Source organism: Aplosporella prunicola, assembly GCF_010093885.1.
Source record: "Aplosporella prunicola CBS 121167 unplaced genomic scaffold K452scaffold_3, whole genome shotgun sequence".
Taxonomy (NCBI): domain Eukaryota; kingdom Fungi; phylum Ascomycota; class Dothideomycetes; order Botryosphaeriales; family Aplosporellaceae; genus Aplosporella; species Aplosporella prunicola.
Window position 1 is genome coordinate 890,122 of NW_022983531.1, and position 25,631 is coordinate 915,752.

The 25,631-nt window shown below is 58.5% G+C and overlaps 13 protein-coding genes across 13 annotated transcripts; 8 read left to right on the forward strand and 5 right to left on the reverse strand.

Moving 5' to 3' along the window:
• Positions 1 to 753: 753 nt before the first annotated feature.
• Positions 754 to 2,890, forward strand: K452DRAFT_315426 (uncharacterized protein). Its single transcript, XM_033543864.1, has 2 exons — positions 754 to 1,552; positions 1,608 to 2,890. The coding sequence occupies exons 1-2, from the start codon at positions 906 to 908 to the stop codon at positions 2,632 to 2,634; spliced, it is 1,674 nt and encodes a 557-aa protein (XP_033401907.1). The 5' UTR covers positions 754 to 905; the 3' UTR covers positions 2,635 to 2,890.
• Positions 2,891 to 6,284: 3,394 nt separating this feature from the next.
• Positions 6,285 to 7,847, forward strand: K452DRAFT_263836 (uncharacterized protein). Its single transcript, XM_033538667.1, has 2 exons — positions 6,285 to 7,637; positions 7,685 to 7,847. The coding sequence occupies exon 1, from the start codon at positions 6,315 to 6,317 to the stop codon at positions 7,425 to 7,427; it is 1,113 nt and encodes a 370-aa protein (XP_033401908.1). The 5' UTR covers positions 6,285 to 6,314; the 3' UTR covers positions 7,428 to 7,637; positions 7,685 to 7,847.
• A 343-nt stretch (positions 7,848 to 8,190) lies between these two features.
• Positions 8,191 to 8,700, reverse strand: K452DRAFT_283477 (carbohydrate esterase family 5 protein). The gene has a single exon (XM_033539780.1). The coding sequence runs from the start codon at positions 8,674 to 8,676 to the stop codon at positions 8,200 to 8,202; it is 477 nt and encodes a 158-aa protein (XP_033401909.1). The 5' UTR covers positions 8,677 to 8,700; the 3' UTR covers positions 8,191 to 8,199.
• A 2,019-nt stretch (positions 8,701 to 10,719) lies between these two features.
• Positions 10,720 to 11,020, reverse strand: K452DRAFT_107412 (uncharacterized protein). Its single transcript, XM_033534979.1, has one exon. The coding sequence runs from the start codon at positions 10,919 to 10,921 to the stop codon at positions 10,757 to 10,759; it is 165 nt and encodes a 54-aa protein (XP_033401910.1). The 5' UTR covers positions 10,922 to 11,020; the 3' UTR covers positions 10,720 to 10,756.
• On the reverse strand, positions 10,944 to 12,446 carry K452DRAFT_107417 (uncharacterized protein). Its single transcript, XM_033534980.1, has one exon. It carries the CDS (start codon positions 12,365 to 12,367, stop codon positions 11,120 to 11,122), a length of 1,248 nt encoding a protein of 415 aa, XP_033401911.1. The 5' UTR covers positions 12,368 to 12,446; the 3' UTR covers positions 10,944 to 11,119.
• An 80-nt stretch (positions 12,447 to 12,526) lies between these two features.
• On the reverse strand, positions 12,527 to 13,000 carry K452DRAFT_294792 (uncharacterized protein; the record flags this gene model as incomplete). Its single annotated transcript, XM_033541743.1, has 3 exons — positions 12,527 to 12,760; positions 12,813 to 12,894; positions 12,945 to 13,000. 3 exons carry the CDS (start codon positions 12,998 to 13,000, stop codon positions 12,527 to 12,529), a joined length of 372 nt encoding a protein of 123 aa, XP_033401912.1.
• Positions 13,001 to 13,173: 173 nt separating this feature from the next.
• On the forward strand, positions 13,174 to 14,596 carry K452DRAFT_348788 (uncharacterized protein). The gene is made up of 3 exons (XM_033545555.1): positions 13,174 to 13,212; positions 13,263 to 13,414; positions 13,486 to 14,596. The coding sequence occupies exons 1-3, from the start codon at positions 13,189 to 13,191 to the stop codon at positions 14,564 to 14,566; spliced, it is 1,257 nt and encodes a 418-aa protein (XP_033401913.1). The 5' UTR covers positions 13,174 to 13,188; the 3' UTR covers positions 14,567 to 14,596.
• Positions 14,597 to 14,744: 148 nt separating this feature from the next.
• Positions 14,745 to 16,421, forward strand: K452DRAFT_283480 (uncharacterized protein). The gene is made up of 4 exons (XM_033539781.1): positions 14,745 to 15,334; positions 15,493 to 15,601; positions 15,687 to 15,803; positions 15,888 to 16,421. Exons 1-4 carry the CDS (start codon positions 15,079 to 15,081, stop codon positions 16,354 to 16,356), a joined length of 951 nt encoding a protein of 316 aa, XP_033401914.1. The 5' UTR covers positions 14,745 to 15,078; the 3' UTR covers positions 16,357 to 16,421.
• Positions 16,422 to 17,722: 1,301 nt separating this feature from the next.
• On the forward strand, positions 17,723 to 19,413 carry K452DRAFT_294794 (uncharacterized protein; the record flags this gene model as incomplete). The annotated part of the gene is made up of 4 exons (XM_033541744.1): positions 17,723 to 18,403; positions 18,708 to 18,763; positions 18,902 to 19,049; positions 19,150 to 19,413. 4 exons carry the CDS (start codon positions 17,723 to 17,725, stop codon positions 19,411 to 19,413), a joined length of 1,149 nt encoding a protein of 382 aa, XP_033401915.1.
• A 609-nt stretch (positions 19,414 to 20,022) lies between these two features.
• Positions 20,023 to 20,748, reverse strand: K452DRAFT_324205 (uncharacterized protein; the record flags this gene model as incomplete). Its single annotated transcript, XM_033544688.1, has 3 exons — positions 20,023 to 20,051; positions 20,178 to 20,499; positions 20,671 to 20,748. The coding sequence occupies 3 exons, from the start codon at positions 20,746 to 20,748 to the stop codon at positions 20,023 to 20,025; spliced, it is 429 nt and encodes a 142-aa protein (XP_033401916.1).
• A 132-nt stretch (positions 20,749 to 20,880) lies between these two features.
• K452DRAFT_107451 (uncharacterized protein) lies at positions 20,881 to 21,431 on the forward strand. The gene has a single exon (XM_033534981.1). It carries the CDS (start codon positions 21,013 to 21,015, stop codon positions 21,292 to 21,294), a length of 282 nt encoding a protein of 93 aa, XP_033401917.1. The 5' UTR covers positions 20,881 to 21,012; the 3' UTR covers positions 21,295 to 21,431.
• A 136-nt stretch (positions 21,432 to 21,567) lies between these two features.
• On the forward strand, positions 21,568 to 22,087 carry K452DRAFT_294796 (uncharacterized protein; the record flags this gene model as incomplete). The annotated part of the gene is made up of 2 exons (XM_033541745.1): positions 21,568 to 21,629; positions 21,679 to 22,087. The coding sequence occupies 2 exons, from the start codon at positions 21,568 to 21,570 to the stop codon at positions 22,085 to 22,087; spliced, it is 471 nt and encodes a 156-aa protein (XP_033401918.1).
• Positions 22,088 to 22,424: 337 nt separating this feature from the next.
• On the forward strand, positions 22,425 to 25,258 carry K452DRAFT_107486 (uncharacterized protein). The gene is made up of 8 exons (XM_033534982.1): positions 22,425 to 22,854; positions 23,070 to 23,300; positions 23,352 to 23,604; positions 23,663 to 23,880; positions 23,939 to 24,126; positions 24,177 to 24,450; positions 24,507 to 24,574; positions 24,624 to 25,258. Exons 1-8 carry the CDS (start codon positions 22,653 to 22,655, stop codon positions 25,047 to 25,049), a joined length of 1,860 nt encoding a protein of 619 aa, XP_033401919.1. The 5' UTR covers positions 22,425 to 22,652; the 3' UTR covers positions 25,050 to 25,258.
• The last annotated feature ends 373 nt before the right edge of the window (positions 25,259 to 25,631 follow it).

Genomic DNA, 25,631 nt, shown 5'->3' on the forward strand with positions numbered 1-25,631 from the left:
GGCGAGAAAGAGAAGGAGCACGGAAATAGAGACATGTGGAAATTGGAGCAAACGATAGCACCAAGGGACCACGGCTGAGGCTCACCTACCTACATCCATGCTCAGAGCCGCATGTACTCGTTGGCGCGAAACCGGGCAGCTGCGCCAATGACGGCGCGCATGGACGAGTAGCGTGACAACGCGACGCCCAGAAACCTCCATCCGCCAGCACGCGCACGCCGCCTGGCAGAACAAACAACAGTGCGTGTCGCGACGTCACTGTCGCTGCATCCCAGGGCCGGCCTGAAACTGCACGTCGTCGCCGAGTGACGTCTGGTCGCGCGTTATATGCCGCAGCGAAGGCGCTGGAAAAGTCGCGACACGCGTGTGCGTGAGGGGAGAAGCACCACACAGCTCATCCGCACCGCGAGCAGTCAGCTGGACCCGCGACGGTCGAACTTCCCAACAGCGTAGTTACGGCTGTCGCGTCGAATCACGTGCAGTGCTGGCAGCAGTTGTCAGCCCCACAAAAGGCCCGCCGACGCATGTTAAGCTGGGGTGTTGGCGAGGGAGTTGGGCCGAGCAAGCAGCTCTCTCCGCATCTCCAGACGATCCACCGGCTCCACCCCCGGCATTGCGACGTCATACCCGGCCAATCCGCGTCCATGCGAACTGGCTTTTGGCGAACCCCAGACTGCAGGGGCCTCTCCACTGTTGAGCCGGATGTTGCTGCCACTACGGCAACGGATGTTAACCAATATGCCGCCTAATGGTGCCCGCCGTCGTCCATATAAATCCTCCATGTCCTGCTTCAATTCTCGCCTCCATCCTCACCACCGCCATCTGCAACTCCAAGCCTCAATTACTCAGCTTGCACTCTCATCCTTACCACTTCCCGTCTGGTATCTCAGAAAGAACCTCCCATCATGGCGCTGCCGCTCTCGGAGAAAGCAGAGGTGGACAAGAAGAGCATCAGCTCTCAGTCCCTCGACAGCCCCGAACACCTTGAGCACATCGAGGCCATCCACACCGTCGATCTCCCGGAACGCCTTGCCGAGGACGTTTCGTACGGTCCGGGTGGCATCCGGGGCATCATCGCCTCGCCCTATGTCTGTGGCGCCGCTTTCTTGGCCTCACTTGGCGGCTTCTCCTTTGGTTACGACCAGGGTGTCATTTCCGTTATCAATGTCATGGACCAGTTCCATACGGCCTATCCCGAGACCACGGGAGACTTCTACACTGGCCTCATGACAGCCATGCTGGAGCTCGGCGCCTTCCTGGGCTGCTTCTTCATGCCCGCCCTGGCCGACCGCATCTCGAGGAAATGGGCACTGAGCTTTGTTGTCGTTATCTTCTGCATCGGCGCCATCATCCAGACGGCTGCACCCAACTACGCCGTTCTCGTCGTTGGCCGTTTCATTGGAGGCATCGGTGTCGGCACCCTAGCCCTCGGTGCACCCCTCTACATCTCTGAAATTGCGCCTCCCAACCTCCGTGGCTCGCTGCTCGTCCTCGAGTCCGTCTCGATCGTGACCGGTGTCCTTGCGGCCTACTGGATCGCCTACGCCACTCGGTAAGCTCCCTCTTGTCGATCCATGCATATGAACACAAGCTAACGCAGCCCGTAGCGGCATGACTGGCGAGATCTCGTTCCGTCTTCCCTTTGGCTTGCAGATGGTCTGTGCCATTCTGCTCGGCACGTGCATCCACTTCTTCCCCTACTCGCCGCGTTGGCTGGCGCTGCGCGGCCGCCATGAGGACACGCTCTTGTCTCTGGCCCGTCTCCGTGGCCTGCCCCCTTCAGACGACCGCGTGCAGATCGAGTTCAAGGGCATCATGGCCGAGGTCGAGTTCCAGAAGGTCATCAAGGAGCGTCACCACCCCGGTGCCCGCGGCTTCAAGCTGGAACTCCTCGAGTGGCTCGACCTCCTCAAGAAGAAGAGCTGGCGCCGTACTGCCGTCGGCGTAGGAGTTGCCTTCTTTCAACAATTTTCCGGAATAAATTCATTTATCTACTATGCTCCTACCCTTTTCAGATCTATAGGGCAGAGTGACGACATGTCGCTAGTGTTGTCGGGAACACTCAATGTGGCGCAGGTCGTGGGTGTGGCATTCTGTTTCTTCCTGATCGACCGGGTAGGAAGGCGCCCACTGGCCATCTACGGCGGGCTCGGCATGGCACTGCCGTATATCATCATGAGCGTACTCGTTGGACTGTACAGCTCGGACTGGGCCTCACACACGGCCGCCGGCTGGGCCACGAGCGCCATGGCGTACGTCTACGTGCTCGTGTACGGCGCGTCATACAGCCCTCTGGGCTGGGCCTTGCCAGCAGAAGTATTCCCGAACGCGACGCGCGCGAAGGGCGTCGCGCTGTCGACGTCGGTGGTCTGGCTCTGCAACTTCATTGTCGGCGTTGTGGTGCCGACGATGATTGCTCAGGCAGGCTACGGGACTTATGTCTTCTTCGCGGTCATGTGCCTGCTGTCGGCTGTGTGGGCGTATTTCCTGGTTCCTGAGACGAAGGGCCGTACGCTCGAGGAGATGGACCAGGTCTTTGGCGATAATTCGGGAGAGGAGGAGAAGCAGGTTATGAAGCAGTTGGCGCTGGGGGGGATGCGCAGGGATGGGCTGGTGGGGGCGGGGAATGTTTAGTGAGTTTGTATGGTGGTGGTGTTGCACTGATACCCTGATGGCATTGGGCGGCGTTTTTCTTATTTTCTTTACTTTTTTGCTGGGTTTTAGGAGCGTAGGTTATGAGATGATGGCAATTATGAATTGGAGTTTTATATCATATATGCTTGTTGGACTGTTTGCTTTTGGGGTTCTTGAGTGTTCGATCAGGCTTGCTTCTTGATTGTATACTAAACATGATTCCTCTAGGTACTTACGAAGTACTTCCTAACCAGACACAAACAGCTCTAACGCTACCTTCGACGGTGCCATATATCCACGCGTATGGACTAGGGAAAAGACGAGCGGTGATAGTGTATAGAGGTATAAACGGAAAAGCAGGAGGATACGCGAGGACTTGTAAAAAGATGAGGGAGGTATACGAGGGGACGAGCGTTTGGATTATCCTAGGCGGATGGGGATGAGAAGATACATTTGTATCATTTGGTCTCGGTACTCGTGCGGCAGACGGGTGTATAGGGGTATGAAATTATTTGTAAGCCCTTGAGAGAATGGGTGTGCTGGACTGGCGACGTAGCTTGTAATGACTTGGGTGTATGTATGTACATACATGCGGCTTTGATCTTTGGGAGCGCGGGCTTGTTTGGTTGTTTGGTTGTGTAGACCATTCAACCAGTCCGGAGTGACTGATATCTATTCCAAGAATGACATCCAAGGCACCGACTGTGGGATGCACAGATAGGACGCCCCGAGTCGTCAGATCCGAAACGCTATAGTGAAAGAGCTCGAATGATAGAGGCGATTGCGCGACGTCTACAAGGGAGTTTCGCGACAACGCAGACTACGAGTCTGTTCTTTTCGACTTCAGAATAGACGACACCCTTTTGACGAACTCGACTAGCAAAAGGATCGACCGACAAAGGGAAGACGGCTTTCGACGAGGCTATAGGCATCGATGCCGGCTAAGAAGATAATAGGTCCGGCTGAGCAGCGTGCGTTCTTTGCGAAAGTACAAAAGGCATCCGTCAAGAACCTATTGACGAGAAGAAGCCTTACCCGGAACAAAGCAGCAATTACCCATACTACTCCGGAAGAAGAAGACGTCTTTGTGGGGCACCATACCTAAGGTCGAGAGAGATGATATCTGGGCCCGCATACCGCTCCTACCAGTCGCTAAGCCTATAAAGAGTCGGTTCTTCACAGCAATTCTCATAACAAGAGTGGGCTGGGACGACACCTCGCCATATCCGAAGGACGACAGAAATACAAGAAAAACGGAAGAGGGTGGAACAGAGGGTTTCTACAACTGCCAAGACAGATGTCCGGGCAAACTGCAGAGGTTTAGTTGATGTGAGGCTGAGAAGGCGAAACCATCGATTGTAGGCGATGCTGGTGGGCACAATCATAGTATGTTGGTGACAATCGACCTTCCTTGGGGCTGATACTGTTTTCCAAAAGCTGTATCCCTCAGAGAGTGATCGGGCTCTTTCTGGTGTGATGGAGCTGTTGAAGAGGACAATTGGACCACACACCCACGTACCCCTTTTTAGAGAAGTGGTGTTCAAATAGCGGATACGGATTGCCCGGGCAATTGCAGTTTGCCAGGATATCCAGTTTATGCTCTCGGGGATGAAGACAGAGTTTATATATGACGCGGACGATGCGACTCTATGTTGTCAGCCTATCTGCACTTCAATTTTAGCAATGTACTCGGAGGTATTACGCGACAATCCATCCGGATCAAGCTGTCCCGACTACGAGAAAGAGATTACACGAAAACCGCGTCTACTGTCCGAGTCGTAACCATCTTCCGGACCATCTCGTGGATGAGGTATCAAGCGCTTTATGTCTCCTTAGCCGTTAGCGGGAGCCGCGAAGTACCAGCAAGGTCTGCAAAGAGGAATAAAAAGCGCCCCAATGCAGTTCAACGGCTTGCAAGACCAGAGTTCCTCCGGCCTCGTCCGCGAGCTCATAGGGCATATGCGGTATGTCTGGGCTGCCCTTGCCTAAGCAGAATCAGCTTCTCCATGAGCTGCCCGCGCTCGAAGAGCTGCTCGCGCCCAAGAAAAGGCTTGAAGACCATTGCCGCTGAGTTAGCGATCACCGTCGTGTCAGCCTCAAATTAACTCGCAGAATGCCCTTGACGAAAGCCTTTTGTGCTTCTGTGAGGATGCATCGGGCACATCACGTACCTAATCCTCCTGAGAATTTCTTTCATGTGGTTTTCCGAAAGTACTGTTCCACCTCTTCGATCTGTTTGGCTCCCATGACAGTGTGCTCGGGCGTTGCGGTAGAACGCAGGCACAGTGGAACAAGCTCTAGGCTTCTGGTGGATTTGTGCTTGTGCTGGCGCAGCTCAGAGCGTTGGCGTCTCGCAGCTTGGCCCCAGAAAGCGCTCTTAAGGACGGCGAGCCTACCATCGATAATGGGCCTAGCGAAAAGACGTATTGAAAGGAATGGACTAATCATTAACAGAAGAAGAGGAAATCGGGATGCGTTATACGCTGGAATGAACTTGGCCACTGACAAGGAAAGACTTTTGAAATAGCACTCAAGCTGCGGCGGGAGTAAACGGGCAAGTATCCTTCCATCGACATCGATTCGGATGCTGGTATAATCTCCCAATATCGACGATTGTTATAATCACCTGTGTTGATCTGGCGGGCTGATTCCACACACTGACTATCTCCAGCTTCCGGTCGCTCAAACAGGAAATGAGTCTAAGTCCATATTCGGAAGCAGGAGCATTTGAAGATTGTGGTCTTTGAGCCAAATGTGCCCAATCTTTACAAAGACAGAAGCGGTGCCTTTGCTGACAGACTCCTGGGCTTCCACAAAGAACCTAAGCTGATGGGCTGGAGCTAACCTGTGGAATATGGTTGGGCGACGGTATGTGGTCCTATTTCCTATCCGAGAAACTAAACATCCACTTCATTCTCCAGTGCAACATCTTTCAAGGTTAGTTCGGCAATAGGATTGATCTTATTCTCCGCAACTCCGAGCTCTTTCTATCCAGGCGCTGCTGATGAGGTTTCGGCTCTTCCTGTCCAGGCAGTTACTCTTCCGTCGTTTCGCTTCACCAGCTGGTAAGTCTTCCGAAACTCCAAATACCGCCACGCGGGACGCGACGGTCCATCGTTACATAAACCGGAAAGACGCCTACATCTGTTACCAGAAAGGGGCGTCTAACAACCAACCCTCTTTCCAAAAACCTCAACCCGGAGTCATCAGTACAGCACTAAACAATCCAACAGCCTGCTTGACCATCTCGCCCACTTCCCGACAAAGAGCGCAAGCATTACCTCGCGCCAAACCTGCCACTTCCCGCTCGCCTTCTTACTCCCTTTCTTGCAGCAAAGAAAGAGCAGCCGACGTCGGGTTCTACATGTCCTTTCCGCGAGCAGTCCGCGGCGAGCCGCTGCGCCGGCGGACGAACGGACGGCTGGGGTAGGGGCGGGGTGCATATGTAAGTGTTATGTATGCAGACAGGGAGACAGACATGGGTGGGTGTAAGTAAGCAGCGGGATCAAAGTCCCGGAACGCGGGGTGGAGTGGATGCCTCAGGCACGAAAGCCTGCAGCGGTACGGAGTAGTGGCGGGGACGTAGAGTAGCGAGTCGGACCAAACCCCGCCAACCACCAAACACAAACCACCAACCTCCACGCATCTCGAAACAAAAAACAAAAAAAAAAAAAAAAAACATGAGCACACCACCGCCACCGCCGCCGCCACCCCTCCCAAACGCCCTCACCCTCGACGCCGCCCTCGCCACCGCCCTCGAAACCTCCCACGGCCTCGACCTCTCGACCCCGGAATGGTCCGCCGCCGCGCTGCGCACGCCGCACGGCCGCGCCGCCATTCGCGCTGTGCATGAGGCGTATTTCCGCGCGGGGGCTGAGGTCGCGACCACGGCTACGTACCAGGTTGGGGCTGTGAGCGAGAGGGACGGAGCTGAGGACAAGAAGGATAACGGGGGCAACAGTGAAGACGACAACGCGGCGCTAATACGCACGGCGGTGCGGCTAGCGCACGAGGCGCGAGAGCGCGTGCTTGCGGAGCGGGCAGCGCGGGAGGAAGAGCTGGGGAAGAGGCTGTTTGTCGCGGGGTCGCTGGGGCCGTATGGCGCGTGCTTGGCGGATGGGAGCGAGTACACGGGGGCGTACGGGGCGCGGGTGGGGGCGGCGGAGCTGCGGGCGTTCCATCGCGGACGGATTGGGGCGCTGGTGGGCGCGGGCGTGGATCTGCTGGCGCTGGAGACGGTGCCGTGTGCGGAGGAGGTGGCGGTAGTGGTTCGCTTGCTTGAGAAAGAGTTTTGTGGTGTCAGGGCTTGGGTGGGGCTGAGCGTGAGGGAGCGTGACGAGCGTGACGAGCGTGACGAGCGCAATGAATGCGAGCAGCAAGACGACGACGACGACGCCATCGTCCTCGCTGATGGCAGCCCCCTGGCCCCTCTCTCCCACCTCCTCACCCTCTCCCCCTCCATTACCGCCTTCGGGCCCAACTGCATCGCACCGCACCTCGTCACACGCACTCTGCGCATCCTGCGGCGGCACCAACCGCACTCAGACGCTCGCACAACGCGCAAACCACTGCTCTGCTACCCCAACAGCGGCGAGACGTGGGATGCCGCTGGCAAGGCGTGGCGGGGCTCACGGGGCGGCGGCGCGGTGCTTGCGGAGCGGGTGCGGGAGTGGTGGGGCGAGGGCGCGCGGTGGGTGGGGGGGTGCTGTCGGACGGGCGCGGAGGAGGTGCGGGTTGTGGGGCGTGTTTTGGGGGAGTTGGGGAGGGGGGAGGGGGGAGGGGAGGGTGTATAAATGAAGACGCTTGCCGAAGAAAAGGCTCCACGACGGTTACTGGTTCCATGTCCTATTCTCTCCGTGCCGGGTCGGATGAAGGACATCTTAGAGGGTGTTTCAACGAGCACGTCTTTTGGAGCTCCCGGCCAGCAAATGGATGAGGTCATGGGCGGCCTACATGTGAATGAGTACCGCGCGGCAGAGATGATGACGAGTATCGACATTAGGGTAAGGTATACGTATCGATGCCAGCGAGGGACACTGACAAGCCTCAGCGCTTCCATCCCGTTGTGACGCTTATCTGACTTTCGAAGTCCGTCCCGGGTTCGTCCGATTCTCCGTACCAGCACCCGCTGCGGCCTGACGGTACTGTGTCCATCCACCTCATCACACGGCTTCTCATTTTGGAGGAGTCGTCTCCACCATCTCAGGTACCGGTTTCTTGTGTTTGGAGCGCCTTCATCTGACCCGACGAAAGGCTTTAATCCCATGCCAAGCTGGCTCTATGCAATGCCTTTCAAAAAGGAATCCGCTCCTCACTTTAACTGGCAGAATGCTCGTTGCGATAACTTGTCTTCATCTGTTTAAGACTTATTCCGTAAGAAGAGGAGGTAGATATAGCTTTACACGGTCAAGGAGCACACGCACGAGCGCAGAGCGCGCGAGAGCATAAAAGCAGGTGAGAAGCACAACCGTAACTATTGCATCTCGAACCCATTCGGCAAGAAACCCAAACATCAAACGCCAGCAGTAAAACCCCACCCACCAAGACAACCACACAGCCCACGCCCTAAGCAACCAGCCCCTTAACAAAGTCCACCGCGCCCGGCACACTCGCAGTCGCATACGACAAGTGCGCCGCCGTAATCACAAACATGCCGTCGCAGACCTGATCACCGGTAGCGCAATAGACCTTCGTCTTGGCGGCATCCACGCCCTGGAACGCAGTCTTGGACAAGGGATCGCCAAACGTGACGACCGCGGCAACGGCCTTGAGCGCGGCCCCGTCCAAGTTCATCAGCGCGCCATGCACCTGCTGGGCGCCCTGCGAGTAGCCCGCCAGCACGACCTTGGTGTCGGGGCAGCGGGCGACGACGTCCTTGGTCAAGCTCGCCATCGTGGTCGCGCCCTGCGCCGTCTTGGGCGAGATGCTCCCTTGGATGGCGCCGTTGACGTCCGCGGCGTAGGTCACGCCTTGGGTGGCGAGGTCGCTGGACAGCGCGGTCGAGAGCTGCGTGCTCAGTGCGGGCCCGACGGTGCTGCCCATGTTGCCCGTCTCGGTGGTGCCGCGCGCGAAGATCAGCGTCGTGCCTTTGCAGCTGGATTGGCTGGTGATGTCGTTGGCGGTGCTGCTGCCGCTGCCGGAGAACGAGGGCATGCTGAAGCCGCTGCCGGTGCTGGCGGTGTTGCTGCTGCTGCCGGTGCTGGCGGTGCTGGCCGCGCTGGAGGCGGTGTTGGAGGCAGTGTTGGTGCCGCTGGTGCCGTAGGACGGGAAGCCGAAGCCACTGCTGCTACCGGTGCTGCCCGTCGACGGGAAGCCAAAGCCACTGGTGCTGCCAGTGCTGCCAGTGCTGCCGGTGCTGCCGGTCGAGGCACTCGGGAAGCCGAAACCGCTGCTGCTGCCGCTGCCCATAGCGGGGAAGCTGAATTGCGGGGCGCGCGCCGCGAGCGTGCTGCTTTCAGTGCTGGTCTCAGTGGACGAGGAGGTGAGCGCGACGGGGGCGGCAGCGCCCAGCGTGGCGGCCAGCGCCAGGATGGTGGTGAGGGATGTGGCGACCATTGTTGCTGTGTGGGTGGTGGTGGTGGTAGTGGGACGAAGTGAGCGATATTAGGAGAAAGAGTTGTAAAGAACGAGAGTGCGCTGCTGCTGCTGATGCTGAAATCAAAGAACGAAGAGCTGAACCAGTCTGCCTGCTGCTGTTGTCTGCTCTCCTCCTCCTCACGCAGTCCACGAGTTTATATACCCACCACGCTCCCCTCAGCACCACCTAGGTAATCTCACAACAAGCTCATACGCCCCAGCAGCACCAGCCCTTACGCGCACCCACCCACCCACGCAGCTGATCTCCCCTCCCCCTCTGGCCAGACCCGATCAAGAAACCGGGCACAGGCACAGGCATAGACCCGCACCGCCGATCAGATCAGCGCGCCCAGGCGCCCAGGACCTCGCGGCGCTCGCCCCCGATCAGGAAACGCGCTACGCGGCAGCGGCGTTTGGGGCGAACTTTGTTTGGACGCACGAGGAGCGGGCGACTCGGGCTGGGATACGAGAGGCTGGAAGGGAGGATTGCTTGCTTGCTAGGTAGGTAGGTCCTGGGAAAATGCTTGCTTGGGGCGTGGATGGGGTTGTGTGGGATAGATGTGTGTGTGTTTGGGTGTAAGTAAATAGGGCTGTGGGGGATAGAGGATGGGGAGAGGCTGCCCGGTCACAGAGGACCCGGCCTGGCGCACAAGAAACACACCAAAGGAGCGCAAGGTTACCCACCTGTAATTAATTCACCCTCACCCGCACCCCATTGCGCATTTCGGCCGTACGCATCAAACCCCCAAGCAACCAACCTTACCTTAATAGCCCACCCCAAACCCACGCCGCAGCCGCACAGCCCACCCAAGCGCGTACCAAGCCCAAAGCAGCCAAGCGCGCCCCCAAGCCCAGCCCAGCGCAAAACGTGCGCGCAACCTTAAACCCCGCTGCGCGCAAACCTTATTGTACGAGGAGTGGCTAAACCTTGCTTCCGGCCGTGAGAGCCGGGGCCCGGGGGGCTGGTGCTGAAACCACTTGGCTGGCTGGTTGGCTGCGATCATGGTGGTGGTGATGGTGGTTGATTCCTTGGGGTCGTGTGAGGGCTGCGCTGCGCTGGGGAGAGGGAGGGAGTGAGTGAGTGAGCGACCTAGCTCGTCTTGCACGCAAATAACAAGTAACAAGCAAGCGACAGCGGCCTGAGGTTGGTTGAGGGTCAAAAGGTCAAAAGGCCAAAACATCGAAGCACTGAGGGGTGGGAGGTGTCGAAGCGCGAGGTACTACAGTAGGCGCAGCAATCAAGGTGCTACTGCGGAGATAATGTATTCGATACCGAGTACGGCAAAACACGGCGTGGCATAACGCGTGCTGCGAAACGGAAAAGGAAACGAGCCAGTGTCTGCGATCCACGGGCCCGTTCAACTATGTATCTGTTCCATCACATCAGACCCATCGGCCGTTTTTGCTTTTGCAACGGGTCGTTGGGGGATGCAACCGGGAAGCCGGGCAGCTGCGTGTTCGACGCAGGTAGGTATGGAAGCTTCTGAGTTTGCGTGTGCGAGTATGAGTTCTGGGTTCCCGAGAGTGAGTGTGTATGCTTGATTGTCTATTTGCCATGGAAGAAGAAGAAAAAGAAGAAGCAGAATAAGCTATAGATGCGCAACGCCGCACACGCTGCCCGCTGCACGCGTCCGTCGAGCCCGCTAGCCAGGCCTAGTCGAGGCTGGTGTAACCGCCCGCCCGACCAAGAGTAACCTAGGTATACATACATACATAGCTAGCACTGAAGAATAGCAACAATAACCCCCCTCCTCTCCCTACTCTAACCCGTCCCTCCGCGCCAGGATCGCAACCTAATGGCAGCAAAACGAAAAACCCCCAAAGCCCATCCATCCATCCAGCCCATAAAACGCCATCCCAGATACCGTAACCATCACTCACTCAGCACCACCAGCAGCCCTCTCAAGTCTCAGCACACCAGCCCCCAAATCACCTCCTCGGCCCGGTCTAATATCTCGTCAAAGTCCTCGGGCCGCCACATCTCCCGCCCGCGCATCACCCGGTCCCGGTACGCGTACAGGATGGGCTTCAAGCGGGGCTCCGTCTTCGCCTCCTCGACGAGCATCCGGAACGTGCCGCGAGCGAGGGCACGCGCGCGCGCAAGCGCCCGGTCCGCATCGCGCGGGTCGGCGGAGTCGGCCGAGGGGGAGGGCGGTGGTGCCGCTGCCTGCGCGAGCAGCGCCGATGGCCGTGGGAAAATCTGGTACGAGGAGTCGTGCTGGTGGTGCTGCCCGTGCTGCTTGGCCTCGTCGGCGAAGGGGCCGAACACAAAGTCCGGCGCCGCGGTGTACGGCTCGTCGAAGGTGGCGTCGAGTGTTGTGGCTAGGGCGGGCGGACGGGGCTGCGACTGCGGCTGCTGTTGCTGCTGTGTCGTCCCGTCGTGCATGGCCGTGATGGGCTGCTTGCGGCTGTCGACGACGTCGTCGTATTCGAAGCTGCAGCGGTCGCGGAGCCGGTCTTGTGCGGAGCGCAGCAGCTTCATGCCTTCCTTAGCGCGGGGGTCCGGCTCGGGCCGTTCCTCTTCCTCATGCGCGACGGCGGCGGCGGCGGCGGCAGCGGCGGCGCGTGAGCATGCTTGGTCAGGGTCGGCCGAGGAGATGCTCGTCGCGGCGCTCATTCTGCTGACGGCGCTTGAGAGGGTGCGCTTGACGGAGCTGGTGGCACGGCTGGGCGAGCGCGAGAGCTCAAGTGAGGAGGACGGCTCGGTCGAGTAGTCTGAATGTAGGTCTTGGAGGCGGGCTTGGGCTCGTTGGAGACGCGCCAGAGCCAGCGACTGCATGTGCGGGGAGGTTGCCATTATATTAGACATTTTCGGGGCTCCGTTTGCCGTGGAGGAATAAAGAGTTTGCGCAGAAAGAGAAAGAGAGTGTGGGCTTGAGTTCGGTCGTGGTGAAGTCTGCGCGATACTTTGGCGAGCTAATTCGAGAAGGCCATTGCCGCGGCGAGCCAAGCGTGCGAGGTGGAAGGTGGTAAGGCGTGGAAATGCGGTAGTGGCTATCTGATCATAGAGCTCGAGGTCGAGCGAACCACGGTAGCGGGTGGTGCAACAACAAGATGCAGCCCGAGTGCCACCTCGTATAGAACCGCCTTGCCTGCGCTCAGTTAGTCTTCTGCTGCCATGCGGACCCGGCTCGTCATGCAAACCTGTTCTGGACATCTATGCGCCAATGCGTCCTACGACCTCTGTATTCTTCCTATCTCAATCTCGATACATTGACTAACATCCGGCACCGTCAAGTGACATTGACCGCCTTATGAGATGATGATGCCTTATCGCAAGTCCATAAGAGTACAACACGGACGGTTCGAGCAATTATCAAAGTGACGTCGCGCAGCAGCTCCGACAGGAGCCAGGACCTGGCATCGGAGCGCCGCCGCCACCACCCCCCAGATGCCCTTCCCGAGCCATCCTGTACGCGCCGTTGTAGCGGCCGTTTGGCGGCAAGCCGGGCGCGGGGGCAGACGAGACGGCTCTCGCGCTCCCGGACCACGCGCGGTCTTCCCTGCGCCTGCTGAAGGGCGAGTTGGCCGCAGCAGCGTACGAGTCCATCTGCCGATTGATTAGATACCGCGCGTATCTCGCAATCTCGGATGCAGCTCACCGAGAAGAGAGTGGTGAAGTAGAGGACGAGGAAGACGATGATGTCGTCGGCATAGCGCTTGATCTGCACCGAGGCAGGGGGTCTGCGGAGAACGGTCAGACCGCCGGCGGGTTCCCAGATTATTGTACATACCTAGCAACCACCTCGCCGTTGCTCACGTACGTCTTTTGTTCTTGACCAGAAGACATGTTTGCAGGTACAAAAGAGTATGGAGAGGGAATGTAGAAATCAGAGACACAAGAAGTCGGCGTTGTTGCCTGGAGTGCCTGGCTAGCCGCAATCCCATGCGCTGGGATCCTGTGCTGATCCGGGGCCGTGCAGCGGCAGGGCTGGACGCAACATTTTCTGACGTCGCGCGGCGCAGAGACAGCGAGCAATGGCTTCGCACACTAACTCAAAGGTACGCCTCGTCCGACGCCCTGCCGCGACTCCTACTGACGCCCTGCATAGAAGCGCAAGCGCGCCAATGTCGTCCTCCACCAAGACCCCGCGCCGGCCAGCAGCGATGGCGCAGACACGACGAAGCCGACGGCCGTCTACAAGCCCAGGCGCGGGAGGTCGCATACCCTGAGCATCGCGCTTCCGGGCAGCATCATAGCAAAGTAAGCTCCCGAAACACGGCTCTTTGAAACAAACGCAGTTCCTGCAATGTCTCTGCTGACAGCACGGCAAGCGCGCAATCGCACGACCTCAAGACCGCCATGGCGGGCGCCATCGCGCGCGCCGCAGCCGTGTTCAGCGTCGACGAGATCGTCATTTTCAACGACGGGCAGAGCCAACGGCACGACAAGGGCCGCCGCGATAACTACCGCCACTACAACGACGCCGAGACGGGCTACACGGGCTTCTCCGACCCGGACAACTTCATCTACCATGTCCTGTCCTACCTTGAGACCCCACCCAATCTGCGCAAGGTGCTCTTCCCGCTGCACCCGAACCTGCGCACCGCTGGCACGCTGCCTAGCTTGGATATGCCGCACCACTTGCGCGCCGACGAGTGGTGCCAGTACCGCGAGGGCGTGGTCCTGGACGCGGCCGAGTACGGCGGGTACAACAACCACGCACCGCCGACGCCGCAATCATCGTCGTCGTCGAAAAAGAAGAAGAGCAAAAAAGGGCAAGCCAACGCGGCCGACACGACCGCCGGCGCCCCAGCACCAACGACATACGTGGAAGCGGGGCTGCCCTACCCCGTCCCCATCAGCGCCACAATCCCAGCGCACACACGCGTGACGCTCAAGTTCGCGGCCACCGAGGATCCAGGCGCATACGAGGAGCTGGAAGCCTCAGCCGTGGGCCCTGCCGCGCCGCGCGAGGAGGCGGGCTATTTCTGGGGCTACCAGACGCGGCAGGCGGACAGCCTCAGCGCCGTCTTCACCGAGTGCCCCTTTGACGGGGGCTACGATCTCAGCGTGGGGACGAGCGAGCGCGGGACGACGCTTGCGCAGATACTGGCGCCGCGGAAGAAAAAGGGCGAGGACGAGGATGGGGACGGCACGCCCCGCTTGCCCGACAGGTTCGAGCACCTGCTGTTGGTGTTTGGCGGCGTGGCGGGGCTGGAGGTCGCGGCGAATGCGGATCCAGAGCTTAGGGAGAAGGGCGTCACGGGCGCGAATGTCGGCGACATGTTCGATGCGTGGGTCAATCTGGTGCCGGATCAGGGGAGCAGGACGATTCGCTGCGAGGAGGCGGTTTGGTTGGGCTTGATGGGGCTGAGGGACTATGTTTCGCGGTGTGGGGGAGAGGGGGAATGAGGCGGATTGCTTGAATATGTGAATATGTACAAAAACCCGAATCGTATTTTTTTCTGAGGACTTTCTGCCTTACTACCCATCCCCTTAAATAAAACCAACCTAGGTAGACGTGCCCGTACTCCTCACAAAACCTCACCACGAGCCATTGACCAATCACAACCACGTCATTCATTCGCACCTCGCACGCACGCACGCACGCACGTCATGCCGTCCGCACGTGACACGCCGCCAGTCGGGCAGTCGGAGCATTCGGCGAGCGCGGGTCCGTGCCGGGAACTTTTCTGCCATCATCGGCACCACGCAGCAGCAGGGCAATTGAAGCTCTCGCGACCACGACCAGGACCACGACCGCCGGCCGTCCGCCCACCCGCGCCGCCGCCTCCTCCTAGCTCCAGCTTTCTCCTCCGCCATTGGCTTAGGCAGCCGCTCCTGCCGTTTCTCGCGCCTTCTCCTCCGACTACGACTACGAGGCCGACTACGTCGACGCCGACGACAACAAACAGTCGACGACAATGGCGGCACGTCTTGCGTTCCGCCCGCGGGCCGCGGGGTACCAGCAGCTGCGGCCATCGCAGCAATTGCTCTCGCAGCAGCTCCTGCCGTCGCAGCAGTCGCGCACCTTCGCCGCGACCCGTGCCGCGGCCGCAGACATAGACCCGACGGCGCGCGCTATGGAGCAGATGCAGAAGCGGCCGTCGACGCCGAGTTTTCGCACGCAGCAGAAGGGCCAGATGATGTCGGTGCCGAATGATATGGGGTTGTTGCCTGGTGCGTGTGTGTCTTTTTGTTTTTGTTTGGGTTTTGTTGTGACGCTTTTTTTTGAAAGAGCGATTGGGGGGTTGGGGCGTTGGGGATTGGGGTTGGATTGGGGAATTGGGGTTGTGAAGATTGGATTGCGTGAATTGGGCTAATTCATGTGAGAACAGGAACGTTTGTGAGGCCGACGGGCGCGAATCTTCCCGGGTTGTTCGATGCGAAGGCGAGGTTTGCGGTCGAGAAGGCGTGGGTGAAGAGCAAGTTCCAGAATACGCTGAGGTAGGTGCTGGGGTGGGGGATTGGGAGGGATACTGGGGGAGCTTGGTGGTGGACTTGAGATTGGAGCTGACGATGCCGCGCGCAGTCTTGTCGTGTGGAAGTTCTTCTCGCGGTCCGGGAAGCCTAGGCCGCAGCTCTCGAGGCGACAAGTCCCGGCCCTGGGCTCGGGGCTGCTCAAGGAGATGTACAGCGCATTTGCGGAGTAAGTCAATTGACCCCATCCACACCCACACCCATTCAGCTAGCAAGCAAGCGAGCCGGAATCTGACACCGCGGCGCGCACCAGAGGCGACGTGCACACGCTCTCCCGCATCTGTACCGACGGCCTCCTCGACTCGTTCAGCAAGCGCATCGCCGCGCGCTCCCCCAACGAGCGCATAACATGGACGCTGCACGGCACGCCCAAGGTGCGGATTGTGTCGGACTGCGCGGTCAAAGTGCCGGTGCCGGGGGTGCCAAAGGACAAGCCGTGCGGGCTGCGCCAGGTGGTAGTGCGCATCAAGTCGCGGCAGAGCCTGGTGCGGGCGTACGCGCGCAAGGACCGCACCGGCAAGGAAACGCTGGTGGATCGGGCGGGCAAGCCCATGCCCGTGGATGACAAGGGCGAGGTTAGCGCCGAGGTCAGGGAGCTCGAGGCCAAGAACTTGAAGGAGTACGTGGTGCTGCAGCGGCGGATGTGGATGGCCAAGGAGGAGCCGTGGCGCGTGTGGGGGCTGGTGAACGAGACGAGCATCGATAAGATCGAGGCGCAGTGAAGGTCCTTACGGTAATTGCTTCCGTATCAAACAAAAAAGCCACTGTACAGTAGACGGGGATACATACATAGACACTAGGCACACTCCACTAACGCCCGTCACCGCGACCCGAGATGCACCGTCTAACAAGACGGGGCACGCCAGAAGCAGTCCCTACGGAGCCCTCCTTAGCTAGCTGCCAGTCCGAGCCCTGGGCATGGGTGAACAGGCTTTGCATATCTGAACTAGGTCTCTTCGTCCCCTCCGTATATAGAAGCATCACCACCCCGCAAGACGACAAACCTCACTTCACGGTGACGGGCGTAACACTACCGTATACATAACGGCTCGCGAGATCTTGCTAGCCCCCTAGCCCTCTCTCTCCTCTCCCCTCCACCCTGCCCCGATCTGCAGCGGCACGGCAAGACCCTGGCGCTAAGCCCTACAGGCAGCACCAGCGCGGCGCAAAACCCGGGGAAAGGCGACGGGAATGCTCATTATTGCACATTGCACATCCATCCGTCTCCCCCCTTGCCGCAAGCCGCAAACAACCATCCCGCTACATACCTAGGTACGTACGTACGTATCTCGGCCGTGTCTCCGCCTCCGCCTGCGAGTCTGCCTGCGAGTCTGCCTTCTGCTCGCATTGCATTGCACGCACTGCACGCACGCACGAGTAGGCTAGGCCAGGGAACTCGTGCCTACATACCCACCTATCCGAGCTCGCACAACGCACGCACTGCACGGCACTGCACAGCACCGTACGAGTGTCCGGCCGGCGTCTGGCACGGAGCCGTCCTGCCCTGTCTGAAACAGCTCTCTTGTGCTTACGACGCTTGTCGACGACGCTTGCGTCCGCGACGTACGTACTGTACGTGCATTCCCGTTCCGCTGCCCGTGGACCGTGGACCCTGCGGGTTTGGGGCTTGTTCGTTTTTTGTTTTGTTTTTGTTTTCCTCTCCTTCGACCCCCGCTTGGGTTGGGAGTTATATCTCGCGCGTTTGGCTGCTTGTTGCTGGGTTGGCTCTTGGCTGCTGCTGCTTCGACTCCTGTCTATTGCTGCCTCGACTTTCTCTCGACTGCCTCGACGCTCGTACGCCGTTGCTCTTGGGAGACTACCTAGCTAGCGCCGATCCTTCAATGACGTGCAAAGAGCTGGCTGCTGCTTCTGTTTACCACCTCCCATTCGCCGCAGCACCGTCCCGTCCGCAAGGGGCCTAAAAGAGAGGTCTAGCATACCGCAGAAAACCGCTACTAGGCCAATTGCCTGCACGAGGCAGCTACCTAGGTGCCTAGACACACGCGCGCGCACGCCCGCGGAAAGACGTCCCTACCTACCCACCTCCCCGCCTGCCCAAGGTACGGGCCTAGGTACCCATCGCATGCCATGACGTCGCAGCATAAAAAAAACAGTCGGCCACAGCCGCCGCAGGGCCAGCACCCGCTCCCGCCAACACCACCACAGTTCGCGCGCCCGGCCCTGAACGGCATCGCGGCCTCGGCGCCCGCGCTGCCGCTGTCGCTGTCGCATTTCCCGCCGCCCTCGTCCCCGCCGCCTTGTTACGCTGAGGTCGCAGCTGCCGAGGACTGCGCGCCGCCGCCGCCGCCTTCTTCTCCGCCGGCTGCAGCAGCGTCGCCTGCGCTTTTGGGGCGGCGCCGCCATCAGCACCAGCACCCCCAGCAACACCAACAGCAGCGCCAGTACCCGCGCCACCAGCAGCGCCAGCGCCAGCGCTCCCTCCCCTCCAACTCCCTCCCCCCAGACGGCGTCTTCGCGCTCTCGGCGACAGGGACGTCGCGCTCGCGCTCGACGTCCGTGTCCATAGCGGCCGCGGCAGCAGCGACGGCCGAGCGCCGCGCAAACCACCCTATGATGCAGCAGATGCAGGCGCAGACACAGTCGCAGTCGCAGTTGCAAGCGCAGCAGCAGCAAGAGAAGAAAGAGGCGGACGCAGAGCGCCCAGAGGCAAGAGGCGCGCTGCACCCGCAGGTCGCGGTCTTGTTGGGCGTCAAGGAAAGATGGCATGTCCCGCTGCTGCTGTGTCGGGCGCTGGCGACGGGGCCGCCGGTGTGGTGGTGGGGACGGTGCGGGTGGTTGGTTTGGCGGGCGTGGATGGGTGGGGGAGGGGGAGCGGGAGCGGGAGGGGGTGTTGCTGGTAGTGGTAGTGGGGGTGAATTGGGCGAGCTGGAGGACGGGCTGGCGCTTACGGAGGTGGTTTTGGCCATGCTTTGGGTGAGTGTGTCCTATCCTGTTCTTGGGGTGTTGCTGGAAGCAGCCATGACGATGGATGGATGGATGGATAGATGGATAGCGCAGCACAGCGCAGCGCGCAACTGGACGAGCCATCCCGCTAACGCTCCCCGTTTTGCAGTGCACGGCGTCGGGCTACCTCTCCTTCTACTTTGCCGACTGCCTCATGTCGCGCTGGTAAGTCACTCCTCCCCGATCTCCACATTCACCCACCTCCATACTCCCACAACCAAACACACACTCCCCCACAACACAAACCCCCAAACACGCAAACAAAAACAATCAAACTAACCCACCCCCTCCCCACCCCATCAGGCTCCTGAACTACACGCCCTCGGCGACGCTCGTGCGCCTCTTCACCCTCAGCATCACAAACGTCTACACCACGTCCTGGTGGCTGCACCTCTCGGGCGCCACGCGCGACGCCCGCTTGTTGCTGCCGGCCTGGATCTGCATTGCCAGTGTGAGTTGAGTGCTGCCACAAACTCCCTCTCCTACACCACCCTCCCACACCACCATCGCCATCGCACACAAGCTCGCTAACGCTCGCTCCCCCGCAACAGACGCTAACGTTCCTCTACCACCTCGCCCACCGCCACGTCAACATCCGCCGCGAGACGCGCGCCGCCGTGCGCGCCTTCTGGGTCTCGAGCACGGCGAGCCTGTTCGCGCTGCTGCTGCAGCTGCATGTCGCGCGCGGGACGTGGCGCGGCGTGCCGCTTGTGGGGATCTTGAGGGGCCTGTTTTGGAGGGGTTTGGTTTTGGGGGGGTGGGGTGGGGATGGGGGTGGGGGTGGGGGAGAGGGGGGAGGGGAAGGAGGGGTCTAGGTGCTGTTTGTGTAGAGTATATGAACTGAATGCGTTTATGTACGTGCGTGCGTGCAAATGTCCTAGGTATAGGTATGCGAGTATGCGGGTATGCGGGTATGCGAATGGCCATGCATGTGTGAATTTGAATGTGAATGTATGAATCTGTCATTTCCGCATCTGAATCGTGTTCAACAACAACTTCTGTCGCCTTCTCACTTTCGCTCTCGCTCTTTCGCGCTCGCGCTCTCAATCCAGCAGGCACTTCCGTTCTGGTTTACACTTCCGTCCGTCTGTCCGTCCGTCGCCAACCTTCCTGGTGCCTTCCTCCCTATTCCCTATTCCTTGCTTTTCCTTGCTTTTCTCTCCGTCCTACTTCCTACTTCCTCCTTTCTCCTTCCTCCACCGCTCACCTCCCATCCATCATACCTCCCTCCCGCGAGCAGCCAACTAGTAATAAGGGTATCTTGCAGCATACATATCAGAGAAGAAGCGGCGCCCACGCGGTATTTCTCGAGAGACGAGGAGGCTCGTCTGTTTGTCTGTCTGTCCGTTCGTCTTCCCTTCCTCCCTTCATCTCTTTCTCCCCACACCGGTGATTGAGTTCCTGGGTGCGTGCGGGCGGGGTTTTTACCATTGGTTGCGGTCCCAGTTGGGGTCTGTGTGCGCGTGGGGGACGGGAGTTAGCGAGTGGGACTTTGTGAAGGGGATGGATGCGGAGAAGAGGGAGGGGAATATGGTCGAAACGGAGAGGAGGGAGAAAGTATGTGTGTGTGACAACTCACCCTGCACAAAAGCAGCCAAGACCTTCGAGCCCGTCTGCAGCAACGGGTGGCCAACAACTATCTGCAAGAAGCGCTGCAGGCCCTCGCGGCGATGCTCGATGACGTCGTCGGAGAAGCGGTTGGTAAAGACCTTGCCCGGCAGCGGGGGGATGGTGACGCGCGCCGACTCGCGCTCCAGGATGTCGCGGAAGGCCTCGAAGTCCGAGTAGCGGCGCCGCACCGTCGAGTGCTTGAGCTTGAATGCCGGTATGTTCGTCTTCATGTTGATCTCGTACGTCGTATACATGCCGCGGCCCACGCCGTGCGTTTGCGGGTTGCGGACCTGTGCGCGCGCGTGTGTCAGTGGGGGGTTTTGCTGCTTGTTTGCAAGTGCGTTTGCTTGCTTCGGAGTGGTGCTTCGTTGGGCTGCGTGGCGCGGCGCGCTGTTGCGGGGCAGTGCTGATGGGTGCGTGATCGGGGGTTGCGCCGCCGCGCCTGCTGGTGCTGTGCCTACCTCAATCTCCAGGAAGTTCTCGGGCGGCCCGTACAGCTCCTCGTACGTCTGGGCGCGGGTCTCAGGGAGCGACTGCATTGTGCCGGGTGTGCGAGGGTGAAGTATATGGATGAGGTTGTCGTAGACGGTATCGTTGGGCAGAAGCCTCGGATCGCTTCGGGCAGGCGCAGAGGCGATGTCGGAGAGCCTATCTCAAGGCCGCAAGGGCAGTCGCAGCGAAGGGTGTCGTGGATGGGCGAGTGAGGCGGCGGCGGCGGCGGTAGGGCGGCCGAGCAGGGCGAGCGTCGTAGGCGGGGCGGGGGTGGGTTTGTGGAGAAGGGCGGTGGTGTGAGGGGCTGGGCGATGTCGAAGATACACAGGCTGGAGGCGTCGAGAGTGACAAGGTCAATTGTGTGCGCGGGCAGACGAAGGCATGCGCTGGCAGAATTTGGGAGCAGGGAAGAAGGGAAGAGTCGGTGGTGGGCCTGTATGTTAGCCTGGCTGGCAGGTGTCATGAGGGGCAAGGACGGCGATCCCGCCGAGCTTCTGCCAGTTTCTATCTGTGCGATCCCGTCATCGTATCGCCCGGACATCCACTCACGAGCTCATCAAATCTTGACTTCAACCCACCTTGAATATACGTAAGTCGCTGCGATTGAGGCTTTCGGAGAGCAAAGTATCGGGTTTGGCCAACCTTCCGATGGTCACCAGCACACCTACAGCTCTATATATAGCCAGAACAATCGTTTTACAGTAGCGTTGACATTCCTGTTTCACAGTTCTCGGTCATATCTCATTGTAGTTTGATTTGATTGCTGTCCGATCGACAATTGGCATCTGCTGTAGGTCTGACCATGCCCATAATACTGGCGACAACAATGGACATGACTAAATCAACCACACCGTGGTGCAGCAAAAATGGCATCCTCTCTACCTTTATTTCCTCGTTTTGTCTTCACTATCTTTGAGCCCATCTCACTGTCAGTAATTCCTAATTTCTTGTCTTTCTCTCCTCTAATACGGCAGCAGCCTCGGAGGTTTCTTGGGCCCCTTCCTTGCTCCAGCATTCTTTGTATCCTCTCAAGTCGCTACGTCTCCAGAAGAAGCGCACGATCTCCTCCCCAGCGAGCATGTGCTAGCTCTTCAGCTCGGCAATGCCTATCTTCTGCTCGGGTTCCTGGGACTCTTCATCCTCAACACCACCGACGAGCTCAAGACCGTCAAGGCGTATCTGGCTGCTCTGTGGCTTGGCGACATCGGCCATATTGCCGTGACGGCATGGGCGATGGGGTGGGATGGGGTTGCGGACGTAGGCAGCTGGACGGCAGTGGCTTGGGGTAACATTGCTGTGACGGCGGGCTTGTTTGCTGTGAGGTCGCTGTACTTTCTGGGATGCTTTGGAGAGGGATCGAGCGTGCGGGCAAAGAAAGAGCTATAGAGCTGCGGTGTTGCAGCGCGAGTGCAGTCAAAATCTACGTAAGTCAACTGGACGATGAACAACGGGCTTGGTCTAGGAAAATTCTAGGCAGTGCCCTCGTTGTCTAGCCGTCTGGCCCAAATCCAAGTCATCTCACAGTCATCACAGCAATCGAGCTGCTGGGCGCGACTGCCCCTTCCATTTTGGCAGGCGCGGGCATGTCGGTGAGCGTGGCAGGGTCGCGCGCCTTCTCAACCTGAGTCCCCTCGAGCGCCCACGCGTTTGCCCACGGGGTCTGAAGCATTTTGGGAAGGCACGAGTCTCGGCGGCGCGTGGGTCGCACGCGTCTACTACTTAAGGCTGCCATCCCCGTCCCATCTTCACCCTTTTCCTCGCCTTTCCTCTCCTTCAACATTTCCCCCGTTCTGTAATCATCAGCTCGACCTTTCTATCCCTCACATTTCTTCACAGCACAAGCTCAATTAGCACGCTTTTCACCATCATATTTTGCCTCTGGCGCTGGTTAACACGCCTGGCTCCACCCATCATCTTCACCACGCTCCCAACATCGCAAAGCGGCTTCAAGATGAATCCAATGACTCCGCCGCTGGCGGCGCCTCACGCACCTGCGCAGTCATGCGAACTTCAAGAGTTGACCTCTCCATCTGACTCTGGCAATGATTCGAGTGTGGCCGTCTTCACCCAAAGCGACGTGCCCACGTCTCCGGCCAGTACCCGCGGTGCCACTGACGTCGAACATACCAGTACTCCTGCAACGCCCATGTTCGGTAAGCTGATATTTCATTGCCTCTCCCTTGTCCCTTCTTAAATGCCCGTCGATGTGATTCCTTCACTCATTACCTGCACATTTCTCTTCATGTTCTTGAGTCCCATTACATGCTGGCCCGTCATCACCTCCATGGACTTGTTTGTGTTGCACGCCTTGGTCCATGGCTATTTCACTCGAACCAAAGTATTTGTTGGACAAAACTGACACTATTAGCAGGTCTATTTGATCTCCACCAAGCTCCTGCCGTGACCGAAGCGTCGACTAGTCCCTCCAGCCTTGGCAATGTGCCTACTAAGGCACCGAGCTACGACTTCAGACACAGTGCCGGAGGCAAAGACCATGTCAGACCTGTTCGTGACAGAGCTCCAACCCTCACCGCTTCTAGCTCCAGTCCACCAGTCTTGACGGACATGGTTGACGAGACAGTCCCACACCATGCAGGCGGTAAGTACTGTGCTTCGATGTCTAATTTCAACGATGCTGATGAACATGTAGCCCGTGGCGCCCCCGTCGTTCAGAGATCCCTTGACGATCAGAGCCATCTGTTTGCAGCCAATGCCGCTTTCCATGCCACAACTCCACACAACAGTCCTAGGGATTCGTACGAGAAGCTGAACTCGAATGGCACCGTCGTTGTCAGTCAGAGGCGCCCGACGTACAGTCCTCGTCAGGATCGCAAAGGCCAAATGGTTACCGAAGACAATGCCCAATCTCACTACAAGCCGGAGTGTTGCATCTTTGTGGCCAAGTAAGTCTCCATTACCACCGTTCGATTGAGATTTGGACAGTGCTGACGTTTCCCGCAGTCTCCCAAACACCAGAGCCGATGAAGAGCTCTCCCGAGCTATGCTTGACGCCTTCTCCAAGTTTGGCGAATGCCACGTGAAGCTGAAGCGTGACCGTGGCATGCCGATTGCCTTTGTCCAGTATCACAGCACTGGCGATGCTACCACTGCTCTGGAAGAAGGCTCAAAGCTCTACATCCTTGGCCGTCCATGCAGGACCGAGCGCGCAAAGGCTCCGCGTATGTATACCCTGTTCTCCCTTGCGCTTGACCATGACTGACATTATTGTTTGCCTAGGATGCGTCTATGTGTCCCGTCGCGACGGAACGCAGCCAACCGAGGAGGAGGTTGCGCGCCTCTTGGAGAAAAGCGGCGAGCTCGAAAAGATGTGGATCCCTTCAGAGACGGATCGTGAAATCCATCGCCTTCCACCCGGTGTCTTCGTTCGTTTTGCTTACTACCAGGATGCTGTGGAGGCGGTTACAGTAAGTCAAGGACGATTGTTGACTGAAGAAACACGCTAATACTCTAAAAGCTTCTTAGGCGCATTCCAGGATACCATGTTGAGTCACACCAGATGCCGAAGGATCAGACTTGGGTTTTCGACAAGCGGTCCATTTGTCGCTCTCCAAATGAAAGATGCACGGCACCTGTGTACAACCCGCTGAGGGACGACAACTTGGCAGTATGGGTCGGCGATCTTCCGGAAACAGTAACAAAAGCAGAGTTGGCTAGAGTTTTTGGAGGCCCGGGACGTGAGATTGCGCATATAGATCTGCGCATACGCGCTTTATCGGCGCTTAGCACTAGTAAGTTCATCGCCCCGGGTTCTCCGAATACTACGTATACTAACCTTCCGGTGTAGGGAATTCGAGCTACGCTTGCATTCATTACTACAACCCTCGTGCCTCGTACCTCGCCGCTTTCCTGACGGTATGCCCGAATTTCTTCACTTATGCTGATATCACTGACATTTGGCAAGCACCAAAATCTCCGCCTCCTCAACGGGCGCATGGTCCGCGTTCAGTTTGCGCGCAAAGCTTATCCGCATGTCCCTCCCATCTCGTACAATGGATACAACAACAAGGACAGCGGCTTCAACCCCAAGTTCGGCGGTGTCGGAAACCGTGGCTTTCAGTTTGCTCCTGCCGACGCGTATGCTGTTGGATCCAACCAAGGAATCCTCGGCAACGGTCTTGGATATCATGCCCCGCCCAACTACTACGATAACATCTTAGTGGACAAGAGTATCATCAGCTATACTCCTGCGAGCACCGGTCCCTTTGGATACTACGCCTTTCCATACACCGCTGCCATTGGTGGAGCTCAGTACCCAACCACTCCCACTCATCTCCCAGTGATGGATCCTTCGTCCTTCGCTTCCGACGGGAACTCCTTCATGTCCTAGAGAAGCCTAATGCGGATACCATGCATGGTACGACCGCATGCGCGAAGCAAATCCACAGGCTCTCGACACTTGCTACGAGTGATTACTCTGCACGTATCTACTTCCACCACGTCTCATGACCAGCTCTCTCGCTACTTTGCTCAATTTCTCTCAGCACTGGGAATCTGTGTGCGGGCGTTTTTCGATTCAAGCATATCTATTTTCTTTCTTTCATTGATATTGCTCTGCTGTCTAATAATGTTCACCACAACACACGGGTTCTGGGGTATGTAGGATCGGATGGAATCTGTTTTTTTCTGGATCGGGGTTTCGTTTGACTGCTTCAACCGGGGGGGTCACAATTAATCGCACAGCTCAAGAATTTCAAGAGGGACTCGATGGGGACACGGGCAGATGAAGCAGTAGAGCAGCTTTAGCTTTAGAGATGTACTCGGTAAACAGGGGAAATCAAGATTTGCTTGTACCTAGCAATTGCTTGCTTGCGCTCTCGACTGACTGACGAGCGTGCGACGTAACGTGACAAGAGCGGGTAAAAAGCAGAAGATGACAACCTAGATGGCAACCTACGCGTCACCGCCTTGC